This window comes from Chelon labrosus (assembly GCF_963514085.1).
Source record: "Chelon labrosus genome assembly, chromosome: 18".
In the NCBI taxonomy this organism is placed as follows: domain Eukaryota; kingdom Metazoa; phylum Chordata; class Actinopteri; order Mugiliformes; family Mugilidae; genus Chelon; species Chelon labrosus.
The window spans coordinates 9505009-9522683 of record NC_140351.1 but is presented as its reverse complement, the minus strand read 5'-3'; the positions used below and the strand labels follow the sequence as shown (position 1 = coordinate 9522683).

General features: G+C 41.2%; 2 protein-coding genes across 6 annotated transcripts; one reads left to right on the top strand and one right to left on the bottom strand.

The window, feature by feature from the left end:
* The first annotated feature begins 2538 nt into the window (after window positions 1-2538).
* Window positions 2539-5491, top strand: LOC311503310 (ubiquitin carboxyl-terminal hydrolase 2-like). 5 transcript variants are annotated; one of them, XM_084565959.1, is made up of 8 exons: window positions 2539-2936; window positions 3029-3387; window positions 3505-3604; window positions 3753-3829; window positions 3952-4060; window positions 4174-4231; window positions 4315-4796; window positions 4957-5491. In XM_084565959.1, exons 2-7 carry the CDS (start codon window positions 3185-3187, stop codon window positions 4503-4505), a joined length of 738 nt encoding a protein of 245 aa, XP_084422085.1. In that variant the 5' UTR covers window positions 2539-2936; window positions 3029-3184; the 3' UTR covers window positions 4506-4796; window positions 4957-5491. The 5 variants fall into 5 exon arrangements, with proteins under 5 accessions (XP_084422085.1, XP_084422088.1, XP_084422087.1 ...); XM_084565962.1 differs by having other exon boundaries at window positions 2539-3152; window positions 3236-3387; XM_084565961.1 differs by having other exon boundaries at window positions 2539-3387; window positions 4315-4472; window positions 4580-4796.
* Window positions 5492-6575: 1084 nt separating this feature from the next.
* bco1 (beta-carotene oxygenase 1) lies at window positions 6576-13116 on the bottom strand. The gene is made up of 11 exons (XM_084566403.1): window positions 12321-13116; window positions 12107-12235; window positions 11878-12007; window positions 10652-10799; window positions 10405-10570; window positions 9778-9998; window positions 9374-9631; window positions 9176-9281; window positions 8677-8771; window positions 7246-7357; window positions 6576-7054 (listed from the first exon to the last, which is right to left on the bottom strand). The coding sequence occupies exons 1-11, from the start codon at window positions 12376-12378 to the stop codon at window positions 6900-6902; spliced, it is 1578 nt and encodes a 525-aa protein (XP_084422529.1). The 5' UTR covers window positions 12379-13116; the 3' UTR covers window positions 6576-6899.
* Between the last annotated feature and the right edge of the window lie 4559 nt (window positions 13117-17675).

Below are 17675 nucleotides of genomic sequence, written 5' to 3'. Positions count from 1 at the left end.
GGATTATCAAATCTTATCTTAAGTTTTGTTTTAAAACTAACTATAAATATCAGATGTTTGCAGCACATTTCCTAAAGTGCCACATTCTTATTTTTATTTATTCATTGGTTATATTGAACAGAAATACATACTGTATTTGTCACATTGTACATTCTAATTCATGTAGAATGGTCAGAATCTTCACAGTGACATAACAGTGGTCAACATTCTAAAAGAATAGACATTCTCCCTCAAAGGAAGATTTTCAGTCAGTTTTAGTTCAGCTACCGGACCAAACGGATTTCAAGACTTGGAGAAATTTTACGATTTCCAGATTCTTCTAGATTTCAAGAGATTTCAACATTTCGAGACATCAGCACAGACCGAGAGAACTAAAAATGTTTCGCCTGCGAACGACAAAGGTTTGTTTCACGGACTTGCCGCACGCTCTTCCAAAGGTTTTGTGTTTTCAGCATGACCTTAAATGTTTTGTACATGCTTTGTGTGAATTTTGTGAACCGGCTGTGTGTGTGTATGTGTGTGTGGCTTCATCAGCTGTAAAGACATTTTACTTTTATGTCAATATTCATGTGATTAATCTTTGTTCTGGACAGAAAACCCCTGAGCACAAGGTGGTGGCAGATGAGATGCCCTCCAGCTCTCAGAGGTGAGGAAATACATTTCCACATTAAAGTACAACATAACTGGAGTCCATCTTTGTAGAAGATGTCTATTGATTCACTTATTTACTTGATTTATTTACACTGACAAAAAAAACCCTCATATTTAATATTTATTCCAGATTAACAATTATTAAGTATCGGAAAATAAAATATATTTTTTTGTTCTTTTTTCCTCACCAGTGTCCCAGTGACCCTCGCTCCAGTCCCAGCACAGCCAGCTGAAACTGGAGAAAGTCAAAAACCAGAGAGGAAACAGAGGAAGGGTCTCTTCAGTATCTTTAAGGTATGCTAGGCTGAATGAGTCAGAGCTTCACAATCATTTAGTTTTTTAATTTTTTTTTGTTGACATTGTTTCCTCATGGTAAAAATTGTGTTCTTACTCTGCAGAAAAAGAAGAAACCTGAGGAGAAACCACCAGCCCCATTAGACAGGTAAGAAACTGCACACTGAATAGCTTTAGCTAGTTTTTGTTGTCTTTTTAGCGTCATTCATGTTCACATAACAGTGAAGCACAAGACCTAACCATGTTTCTCCTCATCCCTAGCGACCTCTCTTCAGACGGCCAAACGTCAACCAGACCGGCCGAGAAAACACCTTGGTGGCGACGGCCTTTCAAATGCTGCAAGGTATGTGTCACAGAAGGAGCCAGAGTAACCAGATATTTAACAGTCACGACTAAATGAGAATACAAATCATGTCTTTGCTTTATTGACCCATGAACATTTGTCTTTCCTCCAACAGAGAAAAAAACGGGTCCCTCCAGTGTCCGACCCTGACGGACAGAAGACTCTTGAGGAAAGGTAATGAAACTCAGTCAGCACTGTTTCCTGATCCTGTGAAAGTCACTGACTGTTGCTTGTTTATCTGAAATTCTCGTCTCATCATCATCATCTCTCTAACGGCCTGTTTCTTCTTCCAGTAGCAGCGCTGTCAAAGAAGAGACACAAGAAATAGACCTCAAGCAGGGATCCAGCTCCGTATCCCTTCAGGAAGAGGTGGTCCCACTTAGTCCAGAGGTCGACCCAGATGTGGAGGAGTGCAACAAGACTTTGGACGACCCGGTGCCGTCCGACATCACCGCTCACGCCACCATAGAGGAAATCGTCAAGGACTTCTTTAACACGTAATGAAACAGCTACCTCCATACTGGTCTTGTAAATGTCCTGCCAGTTCAGTTATTACAGTTGACTTCTGAACTGATGAGATTTAATGTGTTTCTCGCCTGATTATAATTGAAAATCTAGATTTGTTGTCTCACAACACTTTTCTTAATACAGTTTTCTCTGCAGGCTACTGATCTAAACAATGTTCAGCCCCTTGATGTGTTTTACTGACAGTTTTTTTATCGCTCTGCAGCAAAAAAACTAAACTTGATGGCAAGAGTTGTGCAAAGAGGCTTTAGTGATGCAAATTCTGACACTCTCCAAGTTCTTCATTCATTTATTATTTATTCCAGATTAAAAATAATTAAGGATCAGATAATATATAATAATACATATATTTTGTTCTTTTTCATCACCAGTTTTCCATTAACTGTCCTTGCTGCCACCACAACTCCAGTCCCAGCACAGCCAGCTGAGACTGGAGAAGGTCAAACACCAGAGAGGAAACAGAGGAAGGGTCTCTTCAGTATCTTTAAGGTGTGGTAGGCTGAATGAGTCAGAGCTTCACATTCGTTCATTTAGATTTATTATTTTTTATAGTTGATATTGTTTTCTTATCATATTCATTTTGTTTTTACTAGAAAAAGAAGAAATCTGAGGAGAAACCACTGACCTCATCAGAAAGGTAAGAAACTGCACACTGAATACCTTTTACGTGTAATGAGTTGTCTCCTCCAAACAACATTATATGGTGTGTTTGTGTCATATCTTTTGTCAGTACAGTTTTCCCTGCAGACTACTGACATGTTCAGCCCCATGTTTACTGACTGTTGTTTACTGACTGTTTTTTATCGCTCCATAGCAAGAAAACCGAATCTGATGACAAGAGACGTGCAAAGAGGAGCAACGTCAACTTCGGGTCAGTACATCACAAGAACCGTAGCAAAACGAGAATTTATCAAATCACTGACAGAGAATATGAGCTCCATTCTGATTGGTCAGTGAAGAAGTGATTGACTCCTTTTATTTTTTATGACAGATTTCCAAACCCCGGAGAGACGTGCTACCTCAACTCCAGCCTGCAGAGCCTCCTGCCCCTGAAAGACCTCTTCGCCAGCATCAGATCTGCAGAGCCAGTCTGGAGCTCAGTCCCTGGAACTCAGCTGCTGAGGTACAACAACACTCACATTTAACTCAAAACCGGAAAAACAAAATGAACAAACGTATCTAAGATCAAATCTGTATTCTGTTTGCTTTCTATAGACAGCTGTGCCAGATCCAGGAGAAGCACGCATCCACATCCGACAAAGATAAATGCCGCCTCCTGAGCTTGTTTAAGGATACAGTGTCGGTCCAGGCTCCAGAGTTCGACGACGATGAACAGAAGGTGAGTCACCTGACCTATGATTTCTCCTTCTCATGATTGTGTGCTCAGTTTATAAACTCCTCTTTGTGTTTCTTTTAATTCAGGACACTCATGAGTTCCTGACATCCGTCCTGGACCAGATTCAGGGCCTGTGTCCTCTCTTAAAGGATGCGGCAGCAGGCTCAGGGACAACATACACCTGCCCTGTGGAAGAGAACATGGTGTTCTGGATGGAGAACACCAGGACATGCAAAGAGTAAGACCACACAGTTCAACACCATGCACATGTTCACTCTGTCAGAGAGTCAGACAAGTGAGGTACAAAGATGAATTCATGTTTGTATTTAAAAAGTATTGTTCATTTAATGTGCAGATGTGGTGCCCATACGACAACACGGGAGAAGTTCACCAACATTTCTCTGGACCTGATTCCTGGAGGGACCGTTGAGGAAATGCTGCAGGCCTACCAGAAGGTAAGATCCACCAGTCCTCATTCAGTCACATCATCTCTGACCTTAGACTTCGTGACCCTCACACCTCTTTTGTTTGCGTGTTAGCATGTGGTGCTATTGAGTCCAGCACTTTCTAACACACATCCTGTTCTTCTTTGATGTCCTGTAGGAGGAAGACTTAGAGTGCAGCTGCCAATGCGGAGGGAGGATTTCCAGCCGGAAATCCACACTGGACACCCTGCCAGGGTAACTATTCACACTATTCATTTTAAGATAAACTTCCCACACAGTGGTCCTCTCACCCTAAGTAAGTTCATAATGTCCTAGCAATCGTCTTGATTTTTTCTTGTTCATATCGTTTGCTACAGAGTCCTCATCGCGCACCTGAAGCGTTTTCGCTTCACTCCAAAGTACACCCTGGAGAAGGTGCGTGACTCCGTCCAGATTCAGAGGGACGTGGTGGTGTCCTCTAACCAAGTAAGGAAACGCACAACTTACCAGACAACCACCAGAAATGTCAGGATGATGTGAAAGTAAGCTCCTGCTTTAATGTGTGTTCTTCAATCTAACTGTCATCTGCTTCTTCTTAGGGTGGCGGCTGCTACAGTCTGGTCAGCGCCATCAGCCACTTTGGCACCACAGATGGAGGTAAGAAGATCACACAGTGGCATTTTACAAAAGGGTTAGGGTTAAGATGCTTACGATACTAACAGGGATCTCTCTTCTTGTAGGACACTACATCGCTGACGCTCTACATCCAGACGACTGTCCGTACGAGCCGACTGACCGCTGGCTGACACTCGACGACTCAGAGGTCGAGGAGACAGTCGGCTCATCTGTATGCAAACAGAGGAAGATGTCGGCATACGTCCTTTTTTATAAGAGACACGTGAGTATGCGACACCATCACACCCTGAACTGAGAGAAAGAGAGAGCGAGAGAGTGAGATGTAAAGACAGACACAGTGTTTACTTTAAGTGCTTTGTTCGTTCTCAGGTCTAGAACTGGATGAATACTGGGGACTGGAAGAGCGTCAGGATCTGTCTGATGACGAAGGAGCAACCACAGGGACAAGGTTAAGTATGTACTAACCTACTCTTGTCATCAGTTCAGATTGTAGGGGCAGCGACCTGAAGGCACCAGGATCCCCAAAACAGAGTGCCTTTATTCCTGGCATCATTGTGTCCAGAGGAGCAGCCACAGGGACACAGAGGTAAGTTGTTAATTCTCTCCATCATCTCTGTAGACTCCAGGACCTGAATGCACCACGAACCACAACAAGAGTGCCAGGATCCCTCATAACGTTGAGCCCAGAGTCCATTGTGAGAGACAGTACAAGCCAGTTGTTAATCCCCTGTGTCATCACTGTACAGTTGGTGAATGTGGAGGGTGAGGACACGGGACTAGACTCTGACCGAACTCCAGCTACCTAACACTGACCAAGAAGGTCAGTGTTAGGTAGCTGGAGAGGAGAACCATCTGGAGGACACCACAAACCCACCTCCACCGCCATTGTACTCCCCTAGAGAAGGACACACCGATGGCCAGAAGCAGCTGGAGGTCCCGCCCTGCCCTCAGGAGGAAGGGCCGCAGAGAGCCTGGTTCCTCCCAAGGTTTCTTCCTCTTAGAGGGAGTTTTTCCTTGCCACTGTCGCCACATAAAAGCTGGACAATGAACAACTAACCCATTGAATACAGTTGTTAAAATAAACAGTATTTAATTGTAAATATATATTTATATATTTATTTATTTAAATGTATTTTTATATCTTTAAGGGTTAGATGGTCGTTCATTGCACCAGTTTTTTTCGGCTTGCTCTCTGGGGAAGGTCTGTATGTAGAAAGTACAAAAAATAAAGACTTTCCAACTGGAGAATTTTATTGTTTGGAACTGGTTTACTGTACTATTGTGGCATTTATTAAAAGCACTCCAGACACCAGCAACTGATAGAAGCAACAAGCTACCTTGTTTAACCTCCCTGCTACCACATGAAACACATTTTACATAGATACAGATATGGAAATCGTTTGAACAGTGCCTATGTTCTTAAATTTTTACTGTACCTACAACTTCTGCACTTTATTTCTTGCATCGTAATATTTTATATTTTTATGTTTGATTTTTACTGGTTGTTTGTTATTGTTGTTTGTCTGTCTTGATCACCATGACGTGTCACCCTTGTGAAAGAGGTCTTGATCTCAATGGGTTTTTTTATCTGGTTAAATAAAGGTTATAATAATAATAATAATAATAACAGATTATTATCAGTACATTAGCTTTTTACTGCCCCCTTCATATTGCAATGACTTACTCAAGGTGATGGGATCTGCCTCATACATTTGCATTATGCTTGGAAGGATAACCAGGATGAGGTGAGTACTGAGTACTGTCAAACTCTCAAAAGAACATATATTTACACTAACAAAATACTGGTGAGAAACTGTCAGTGGAACTGTTTAAGACTTTCTTTTCACACAGGCAGGACGGCCAAGTCAACTGTTCTTCCTCAATCACCATCTTCCAGAGTCACCTTAACAGAATGCTTCAAAATGTGAACAATAAATATAAATCAATGCATGTGTGTAAATATCCATGTTTCATACTCTACATCAGTCATCTATGAACAAATACTGGACCACATAAGGTAATAGGAGCCCTGGTCTCCATTACAATCATGAGGTAAAACTGTGTTATTATTATTAGAGGCCGCTGTGAATACAACAAGGCAACTAGAACGTGTAACTTGAAACAAGGTGCAGCGTTTACATAAAGAGGTTGTTTTGTTGTACCTAAATAGAACCGTGCAGCCAAACGAATGGACTTTGCCTTTGAGTTATGCTTAGATTACTGTTATAAATTGTCATGTGATGCCAGGTAATAAGGAGCTGCTCTTGGGTAATGAAATGCACCACGGTGTATACGACACCTCACAGTAGCCGTGAGACTCCGCCCAAATTTGGAGAGGTGGTTGGATTTTTTATTCTTCCTTACATTTCGGTTGAACTAAAGAGTAAGAACACATCTCATTAGTTTCCACCTTTCATTTTTATTTTTTATTGAAAAGGATGAGTACAATAACAGATAATAAACTAACAAACACCCGTACTTGACTGACATAAATATGCTTCTTTCTTAATAAACATGACTAGAAAGAACGCATATTTTTTACAGAGATGAGGTATTGCTTGAGACAGTGTACATATCATACGTTTTTTTGTCCAAAATGATCTATTGAGTACTGTGTTTTTTAACGTTACGATGCATTCTTGTGCCATATAGGCACAGCTGTTACTTATTTATTTTTTCATACAATCGATTAATTTCCTTGTGGGATAAAAAACCCATGCATGTCCTTGTAGAGCTCAGCATTTACATATGCCCGGGCCACTTCCTTGAGCGTTCTGCCGTCAAGAATGGCGATGAAACCAGACTGGCCTGGGTTGGAGTTGATGACTGATATTAGGACGACACCTACAAAAGGAGAGAAAAAGAGGTTATTGCATTTGTATTTTTCAAATTGAACTTCATTTTATAATACGGGTAACATACAGCGTCGCCAATGCAGGTTACAGATGGAGATAATCAGAGAGGTCCATTTAGGCTCCGCACACACTACACACATACAGTACATGTCGGTACACTGAGCATGGACACATTCTTACCATCATCCTCTGACTCTCCGTTGGGTCTGGGGACGAACACTGGCTCCGATGGCCAGCAGTTGTCTTCACCCCAGTAAACCATTTCCTTGGTTTCCGTGTCAAACTTTCCGACCTACAATACGTAAACAGGTCGGGACAAATGATAAAAACACAGGATTTAGCTAATTACACAGCTTATAAACCAGCCCCGTCCTCTTTCTCACTCTGATAAGGGTTAGGGGGTTAGGCAATGGTAAGCACTTAGAAATTATTTACAGTAATAGATCCACAAATCTATTTACACACCACAGCCTAAATACCTTATCAGCACCCTTGTAGTACTTTGTTCAGATAATAAACTTTGAAAAGAGTTATACAGAATTGTAAAATGGAGTTTATGCTCTCAGTAGGCTGAGCTCTTTTCCCGGTGTTTGGCTGATTTCAGTCAGTGTGTTTCAATGTGCATCACATTGACAGAAACACGACAGAGCATCCGTGTGACAGCAATGTGCATATGACTGCAAATCTAAATCATATTTGTGTTTCCTCAACTAAAAAAAGGGGAAGCATGAGTTCCCTCAAGTAAAGAGGGGACATTACTGTGTATGACAGCATGTATAAAAGCCAATATCCTTTCTACAGCACATCTGCAAGGTAAAGGTGTTAGCTCAAGGATGATCTCCTGAGACTTATATTTCTTAATACAAATATAAAGACATGATCCAAGGCTTCTTGACCAAGCGAACACATGCCCATCATCCTTCAAGGGAGGCCCGAGCTGTGATGTAATCTGGACTTGTGATTTACTGACTCAGATTATTGTTGCTGTGTTGAAAGACCGGAAAACAGGAACACGCGTACAAACCATATCTCATTTCATTTTAGTTTGTCTTGATGCTGTGTTACAGATTTGTTCTGTGAGGTCACTATGTGCCATCTTGGGATAATTCATCGGATACAACTACACTTGGCGGTGATAAAATTAATGCATCTAATGCTCTCGGTGGATTTCGTGTTTTTCTTTTCACCTATAAGCCTTGAAGAACAATATTTCTGACTTTTTAGTCATTTGCGTTCGTGTGTAAAACAATGACAAGGAAAGGCCGGAGTTGTTGCGGGAATAAAAAAAATCTAACCAAACAAAGAGATTTCCTTTCGTATCTTCCTCTTTGCAAGCCTCTGGGCCGTGATTGCACCTCGCAATTAAGCACTTCAAAGCCTCGTATCCATTGTTCTTGGTGCCTTGATGTACAGCTTGACCCACTGCGGTCATAAAGAAGCTCGCTCTTTTCTGGGCTAACTTCTTAGCCACATGGCACCTACGTATGTATGTTTTCCTACTTCCTGTTTTTCTGCACCCCGCTGGTTTTACTACCAAAGTAATCTGCAAGACGGATGTTCCCACTGGTTCTGTTTTAAAACAGGCAAATTAAAAACAATAGAGAATGTCACCTGTTTTGATAATGCAGAGTCCTCCACGATGTTCCCGTAGACAAACTGGTGCTTCTTGCCGTTGAAGTCATAGTTGATTCTGGGTAACTCAAAGCCTGAAGGACATAGAATCACAGTTCCAGTACAAATCGATTTTCCTGCTTTTAAATGGGGCCTATGGTATTTGTTAGGGGAGTCCGTACAAAGAGCGCCCCCACCTTGTGGTATTCCCAAATGTCGTCCAAGTTGTAGTTAAGTCATATATAATTTTTGTCTGAGTAAACTGTTGATGTTCCAAATGGTCTCATTCTTTGATTGGGCCTTGTTCTGTGACTTCTAGATGCTGATAGCTACCTAACAGCAGTCATCTCAAGATGCTGGTAACTGCTTAAGTTGCAGCCACTTCACTTTGTAACCACAAGCTTACAAGTTTCATTTGAAGGCAGCACCTCTTAAACATACAACAGAAGTAATACAACTTGAACAGTAAATACTTATTGTTGTGGCACAGTGGTTTTACCTTCACAGAGCACCTCTGTTTGGCACATGAATTTGCCTTCTTTCTCCTTCACAGCACTGGCCGTCGTGTACTTGAGCTTCACCAGGTCCTCTCCGACTGCAACACCCTGCAAAACCCAACCAAAACGTTAAGTGTCGTTAAAGTTTTGTCTTTAAATTGCGGCATGAAATTAATACGATTTCCACTGAATAATCCCACCTTGTCTGGATGGATGGGAAGCGCGAATCTTCTGTAACTTGGCTTGGAGTAGCTACTGTCGTGGGAACCGGTTCCTTTCTTGAGCTTGCTCATGTAGAACATATCGTAAAGGCTGGTATCGTTGTAGGCGATGACATCGAAGACCACGTGCCCGTCGTCTTCAAAAGCATTCACGTGATGGTAGACGACCATCGCCCCAGTGAAGTACTTTGTCTCGACCTCTTTGCCAGTCTTTCGGTCTATCAGGTGGATCAGTGTCTGGCAGCGAAATACACATTTAGAAAAATAGTTAACAATCTCAGTCACAGACCATCCAGATATAAACTGGCTGACACACCTTTTTCTTTTTCCCCTGAGCTTGGCATGAACATGAAGAAAACAACTATCAAGCACAAACTCCTTACATTTTCTTCGGGGCAGTACTTCAAGCAGCTTGCCCAGTTGACTCCCCTCATGTAGGCGGTGGCCATCCTGAGGATGTCCAGCTTGAAAGGCTGCTCAATGAAGATGATGTAGTTGTCCGTTATGCCGAAGCTGTGGTAGTAACTGGGCGTGAGGAGGGAGCGGCAGGGAACTGTGCAGATCACCTCTACATTCTTCAGTGCGGGGACATGCTTGCCTTTGTCTGAAAGGCAATATCCAGGTGTCATAAATAAACACAGGTGCAAGCATGCACATAAGGACATGCACGTGCTCATAATCATTTTATAGTAGGAGGAAAGCTGAGATTTGCATGCAGCAACAAACAACCTTGAAGATAATCCATTTTCCTGGTGTTTCTATTATTTTTTTATCATTTGATTTTGTGTTTGCTGTTCTGGTAAACTATGGACTAGTGTTGAAGGATGTCATGCTTTATAGACTCTGTGATTTTGGGCAGCCAACATAAGTAGGCACATTCCACCACGGCTGTTTGGTTTTTCATGCATTTACTTTTGTTGTACCTTACAATTCTGGGTCATGCACAAAGCTGATAGGAGAGATAACTGAGATATCAGGGCAAAGTTAAGTTGGTCATATGGTTTATATACCTTTCTGTGAAGAAGCTGCAGGAGCAGTAGCTGGGACTTTGAACAGAGTGTATTTAGTCTTGCCCTTCTCTGCAATTGAAGTTCCGATGTTGTACGCGTTGCCCTCCTTGTCGTAGTGCGGATGGGACGAGGCCAAGTTTACAGGCAAGTACTTCAAGTAGTCCACCTGCGGGGGGAAGGTTTAGAAAAATATGTGAGCTTTAGGTCGCGGGTTGATCAGGGGATCGAGGTCAGAAGACGCTGTTACCTTGTCCTGCGTTTCCAGGGTCACGGGATCAATCTTGCGGATGTAGTTGGTTTCAGAAGTGGCGTAATAGTCATTTCCATACTTGATGAAATTGCTGGCGCCGTTGTCGGTGAAGTCGGGCACCGTGTGGTTGAGAAAGTTGATGGCCCTGAAAAGCAGGAGGAAGTGAGTTGTGTGTGTCATTTGCAAATCAACAAAAATATCCAATAAGTGTTCAAAAAAGATGTGGAGGGGGCGTGGTGCATCAGCTGCAGGAGAGAGGTGTGGAGAGGGCTCATGAGAGCAGCACCAGGTGAGAGTGATTGGCACACCTGCATCCTGTTGGACTAATCACTCTCTCCTTTTAAAACACAGTAGCGTGTTGGACCTGGGGGAACAATGCAGAGAGACGCACGCACGCACGCACGCACGCACGCACGCACGCACGCACAGACAGACGCACAGACGCACGGCTGTCGGCAGGAGAAAGGAGTGCAAGCCTGCAAACGACGAGGAATGTTGTGTAGTGTTGTGAATATAGAAACCTAAACGTCATTGCTCTCCGGGTGACTCTCTGCTGAAAGGACTCACAGTGGCATCAAAATACGCCACAAAAGACAACTAGACTTGTAGAGTTTTCTGAGAAGACGTTTCACCACTCATCCGAGTAGCTTCGTCAGTTCTAGGGGACTGGTGGGAAGTCTGAAACCGGTGCAGCTAATTTCCATTAACGACTGGGTACTTACCTGTTGTTGAGGGGGGACTATTTTTGTGTACACATTGACAGTGGAGCCTCTGACGGACAAGAGTCGTTAGAGCACCATTCATAGGGAAGAGGATGGGGGCAAAAACAGTCCCCCCTCAACAACAGGTAAGTACCCAATCGTTAATGGAAAAAAAGCTGCATCTGTTTCTGGTTGTTAACATAACAAGCAAGTTTCAGGAGGAGTTCCTATTTAAACCTCAGACTTCCTACCAGTCCCCTAGAACTGAAGAAGCTACTCGGATGAGTGGTGAAACGTCTTTTCAAAAAACTCTACAAGTAGTTTCTGAAGCTTTTTTGGATATACCATGACCTGGATGACTGAGAACCTTCACAGACAAATCAACAAAAAGACGATTATCCTCATATACACCCTTAAAGAAAAGGTTAAGTGTCTTGCAATGAAAGTCGTTGATTTTTTTTTTTTCCCAAGTTTAAATAAAGCGATAAAAACAACACTACTTTAATGAAAGTGTATTCTTACTTAAAGATGAAGTTCTTGCTTGGGTCTGGATACGCCATTGTCCCCATTTCAGACACAACTATTCTGTTTGCAGTCGTGTTTGCTGTATATGTGTCACCTCTGAGGAATCTGCTCCTGTGGATCATTTCACCTGGAAGATTTAAAAAATAAATAAATAATAATAAAAAAAAAACGTTTCTATAACACTGTAGTCACAATGTAAAGCGCAGGTAACAACTGCAATACCAACCGTCTTTGAAGGCGAAGCTGTTCATGATGGCCATCCCGTCAAACCAGTGCTCGTAGCTGGTGTCCCCCACAGAGAAGATACCGGGGCCATTGCGCAGCAGTGTCCCTTGCAACCAGTCGGGAATTCTCCCTTTTTAGAAAACATACCACAAAACAATCAGCGTTGCAGGTGAAGTCCGCGAATTGTGTGTAAAAAAAAAGAAACAGAAAAATACCTTTAACTTCTGCCTTGACGGGCTCCGGTCTCTCCGTTGCGTTTTTACAGAAGTCCATGTTTGCTAAATGACCCGTGGAGGCTCCGGAGAAAGTAGGCTACCTCTGTGTAACAACACTGTAAACCACTCCCTTTAAACATCTCCTCTTATTAGCGGGGGAGGAAGGAGGAGGGACGCATTATCTTATCTGCCTGTGTGGAGCCACAATCGTCCTGGAGATTTCCAAGAAAGACGATGTATTTTGAGTGATCTTCTGATGACCTACTGTCCCTTTTGGTGTTCTTTTCTCCTTTTTCTTGGAGCTCTCTCATATCTGGTGTCGTTTTTTTTTTTTTTTTTAAATTATCACTATTACAAAAAGCTGCATCTTTGGCTTCACATCTCATCGGCCGCCACCGCATTTTGCTTTTTCTTCCAGTGCCACATGTAATTACATGAGAAGGACGCAAATGTAGTTTTCTTTTTGTCACTGAACGCAGACTAATAGGTGAAGTTGAATAATCCTGCAGGGAGCTGTAGTGTTGGTTCAGTGGTATGATGATAACAATCCCTTAGTAACTCCTCTTATCTGCTTGGGTGAACATGATTAATGTCAATATTGCTTTATGGCATTAAACTGGTTGGCCTAACACTAATTGTACCAACTTTAGTTTTACACCCTTGCAGTGAGGAAGTTGTGGCTGGTTGTCACTTTCTCATCCCTGTTTAGAGGTCAGAAGTTGTTTTGTGACTTTGATGTCTCGAAAAGTTTTATTAAAGACAGCAGTTGCTAAAGTTGTGTGTTATGGCCAATACTTTTTTAGGTGCAGCATCATTTAAGTGGGAGGTTTAAAAAAAAAAAAAAAAAAAAAAAAAAAATGAAAAGAAAAAGTTTACGTGGAGTGCTTGCTCTTCAGGTTTAGTGTATGCATTATGTGCAGGTTTGGTAGATAAGGGAGACTTGCGGATAAACGTGTCCTTGAAATAGAAAGCAGAGTTTCCATTCCTGAAGGCAGCGAGCATCTGCCCTGATAGGGATCCTGCACTTTGATCACTTTGTGGAGCCTCTGCGGTGGACAAAGTCATGGGTCATGGATTTCGCCTTTCACCTTTCACCATTCATAAATACACTTCCTCTTAAATGACCAAAGCCCAATGATTACAATTAAAATGCATGAGAGTGCTGCTTAAAAAAAAAGTGTTACTTGATCATTGCAGCAGTCCCCACTGTGGGATGAATAAAGGATTATCTTATTTTAGTTGATGAATTAAAGGATGTGTGGAAAATGGTACTTTTCAACGTGACTTTTAAGTACTGTCAGTGCAAGAATGTGACTGATGGTGCTCAAAGACATACCCCGATTACCATAATAGTTAATTTATCTTCTGTAACCGATTGTCTTGTGAAAGGTCGCGAGGGGTGCTGAAGTCTATCCCAGCTGTCATTGGGCGAGAGGCGGGGTGCACCCTGGACAGGTCTCCAGTCTATCACAGGGCTAACACAGAGAGACAGACAACCATTCACACTCTCATGCACAACTACGGCCAATTTAGAATCACCAGTTAACCTAACGAGCATGTCTTTAGATGGTGGGAGGAAGCTGGAGTACCCGGAGAGAACCCACGCAGACACAGGGAGAACATGCAAACTCCACACAGAAAGGCTCCAGTCAGCCTGGATTTGAACCCGGAACCTTCTTGCTGTGAGGCTTATTGGAAAGTGAGTCTGTGATTTGATTAATTAGATAAGCTTGTCATCCTGATACCTTTACATGCTGCCGCTGCATATCAGCTTTACTTTATCTCGCAGCCACGGTAAACACAGATATGTTCGTCTTTTGTCTATCACTCGGTGCCTTGATAGTCTAATGAGTAGTTCACAACATCTCCACATCGTCTGTGTTTGTCTTGTTAAAGCACACAATGAAGATTGAAACGTTCTGTGAGTAATTGTTCTCTTTCATCTAGTCAAATCAAGTACGAGATGGACGTTCAATAAAATAGAGGTTCCCGAGTAAACAAAAGTACCCGAGTTGGTAGGCATTGTTCATTTCAGTCCAATCCTTCACGTAAGAAGTGTCCTGTGTTAGACCTCTCCGTCAGACAACTGGGTACAAATAAAAGCTTTACTTGCTCCCGGTTAAAACATGTACCCCAAATCAGAGGGGAAAGAATTATTCAGAAGCTTTACTTACAAAGCAATTTATAGAAGAAAAACCTTACATGAGTAAAAATATGTAAGTATCAGGAGTAAAAATTTTGTAAAAGTATGATATATGATTTATTGTTTGTTAATTTGATTATTAATAAAATAATTTATATATGGTTTAACATACATGGATATAAATCTGCAGGGTTGTGTGATGATTTGTGGCAAGGACAAATGGAAAAACAAAATTGTGATATACAAATCTTTTTGGGACTTTTCCTCTAACCTTTGATTTTTATATATATTTTATATATAAACATAATAAGATGGTTTGTTGGGCCACACAAATGTGAAATGTAACCTTTTTAAGATGTCACAAGCCAAAAATGTTTGAAACTATTGTCTTAATCTTTAAGAACGTGTTAAAGGCTTGTGCTATCAGACATGGTGTAAAATGTCTATCTTAACCCTCCTGTTGTCTTCGGGTCAATTTGACCTGATTTCAAAATGTAAACTGTCATAACTTTGGTTTTCTTCCATATAATTGCCTGAAAAATACATGGATGGTCCCCTGCTACGCTCTTTCCAGCTCAAATTAATTATGATTATATTTGTTAAATTATGTGTGTTGTATCAAAATTTATGACCCGGTCATATTTAGTGGTGCAATGGGTCACACTATTGTGGTTTTCAGCACAATTAACACACACATATACAACCACCCACACACACCCACCCTTCCACACAGCCACCCCCATTATATTTCTTTACTCTCTTAAAACAAGTGCATCAGTCAATTTTGACCTTGGGCTATCCTGACTAATGCTTTACATATACTAATCAGTAGTTATGCCAAATAACTAATAATATCTTGTAAATTAGGTTTATTTTCACAAATACGGATCTAAAAGAAGTTTAAAATGTGTGGTAATGACTTGTCATGAAGTAGGCCAAAAATATGTAACACAGAATGGTGTGATAATTTACACATTATGCAATCAATTGAAACAGCCCAGGTCAAACAGACCCAGAAGGACAACCGGCGTTACTATTTGCTGCCATAAAAAAAATCAAAAAGGTTTCAAAAAAAATATCCTGCCTGAACATTGGCATATACCAGCCTGTGATAATGGATCTGCACATATGCCTCTGATCATAAGCATAGTGAAATTAAATCAGAATTTCTGCTTTTTTTATGTTAATGTGTTGGAAACAAGTTCAATAAAAAGGTGAAACAAAACATCATGTTTTATAAGCAGTCAAACCAGCCCGGGTCAAATTGACCCGGGAGGAAAAAAGGTGCGCAGTAAACGCGAAGGCAACAGGAGGGTTAAAAGTAAAAGACAGTCAAAGTTGTTGAAACAAATGTACGAAGTAGAAGGTAAAATAGTTACTTATGAAACTACAGGTAGCAGTAATTGGTAAGTAATAGGTCATCTAACGCCAGGAAAAGCATCTTAAAATTGTACTTAATTAGTTTCCACCACTGACGGAATAAACCTAAAAAATATTTAGTCTCTCTCTAGTTTAGAGTGAGACTAAACCCAGAAAGTACAGACATGAAATATCTAAATATTTCAGAGGACTATCAGTGTGCCACAATGGTAAAAGATTATGCATCCTGCAAGAGATGCAGCCACTACTAGTGAGGCCGTAGGGGTTTGAAACAAGTCAATACCGCCCTCTAGTGGCTGAGATTCAACATTAGCTGTCATGGTCATAGAATTCAGTTGGGTCCTAAATGTTGCAGTAGGCTTTTGTCTTATCAGAAGCCCCTATGCAGACCTGAAACAATCTCTAAATGAAGTAAAATCAGTGTTGCATCGCTTTTCCTTCATTAACCAGCAGGGGGTAGAAATTATACGGTCATTTTTCTTTAACAAATGTTTTGTAAAAGAAACTAGAAAACCACGAAGACCAGGGTTTCAAATGAAAGTCACACAACATGGTAATATCAGTGCTTTAAGTGGTATTGTAAAACAGATGCTTTAGTGTATTTGTGTTCATTTAGTGTATTTATACATGACTTTAAGCAAAAAAACTGAGAACATATCAGACCATGCGCTATAATCATTGCGAGAAAAGGTGATATTTACTAAATGAGACACTTCACAGCAGTTAATTTGGTATTTATTGTCAAGAATAACTGAAAATGTAAATGACAAATATCTTCTCATCTCCAGTACATTCATAGAATGTCACAAAACACTCCACCTGCTCTCCTCCAAACAACGTTAACGGGAAACATTAACGCCATTTGACAAGCCGATAGCAGCGCCGGGCGGGCTCTACGTTACCATGGCATCTGCTTTGTTTTAGGTCAGCTTCTCGTGGATTAATAAATTAAAGACAATGGTACACACATAATGCAAGATGCTCGTAAGATTAATGTTCATTTGCACTGCCCAGATTGTTTTGAACTGTGCTGATTAGTATTCAAGTATTCCCTTACTGATTATTTCTGTGATGGATATTATACTTAATATCTGCGTCATGATGCTGTTCATCATATCAGATGTGGATTACATTATGTGGCACAGTACAAGAATAACGTTTAAGTAAACATTATGTACATGTACTTAGAAAAGAAAAAGAAGAAATTTTGTCTTGCAAATGTATATGCTGCTTTTGTTTACAGTGCAATCCCCATGCAGTAACACATGCAGTTATAGAGGGTGCATGAAGAAAACCATACTGACCATGCATGAACTTGCCCACAGAGCTGGTTTTACCAGAAGGGACCTGCTGTCCTGATAACTATTAATTTCCAGTTAAAGGACCAGTGTGTAGGATTTAGAGACATCTAGTGGTGAGATAGTAGATTACAACCAATAAATTATCCCTCTTTCCCGCCTCTCTCTTGAGCTGGAGTTGTCCATTCTGGGTTACTGTAGAAACATTGAGGAACAATAGGACGGCCCCACAGTACAGATATGAACCTCTCTTTCTAAGATAACTTAATTAAACCTGTAAGTGATTACTGTTGAAAACATGGTTATGAATACCACATTCTTTTTCTGATATCGCGTCCCTCTAATCCATCACACTGGTCCTTTAATTCCAGTGAAACGTTAACACACATACCACACCTGTCTCTTTTGTGATATTCACCTGTAAGGCATCTGCCAATAATCAGTTGTCAAAGCCATCCTGTTCCAAACATTTTGCCAGTGATCAATGGTGAAGTCTTTCACACTGTTGAAATGAAAAGAGCCTTGTTGTAGTGT

What these genes read in the sequence shown, in the direction of transcription:
- LOC311503310 (XM_084565959.1), top strand. Translation starts at nt 3,185, where the DNA reads ATGATTGTGTGCTCAGTTTATAAACTCCTCTTTGTGTTTCTTTTAATT. An exon ending in TGCTGCAGGCCTACCAGAAG is followed by an intron (nt 3,605 to 3,752) that starts GTAAGATCCACC and finishes GATGTCCTGTAG; the next exon opens with GAGGAAGACTTAGAGTGCAG. An exon ending in ACACTGGACACCCTGCCAGG is followed by an intron (nt 3,830 to 3,951) that starts GTAACTATTCAC and finishes CGTTTGCTACAG; the next exon opens with AGTCCTCATCGCGCACCTGA.
- bco1 (XM_084566403.1), bottom strand. Translation starts at nt 12,378, where the DNA reads ATGGACTTCTGTAAAAACGCAACGGAGAGACCGGAGCCCGTCAAGGCA. An exon ending in CAGCTTCGCCTTCAAAGACG is followed by an intron (nt 12,008 to 12,106) that starts GTTGGTATTGCA and finishes TAAATCTTCCAG; the next exon opens with GTGAAATGATCCACAGGAGC. An exon ending in AGCAAGAACTTCATCTTTAA is followed by an intron (nt 10,800 to 11,877) that starts GTAAGAATACAC and finishes CCTGCTTTTCAG; the next exon opens with GGCCATCAACTTTCTCAACC.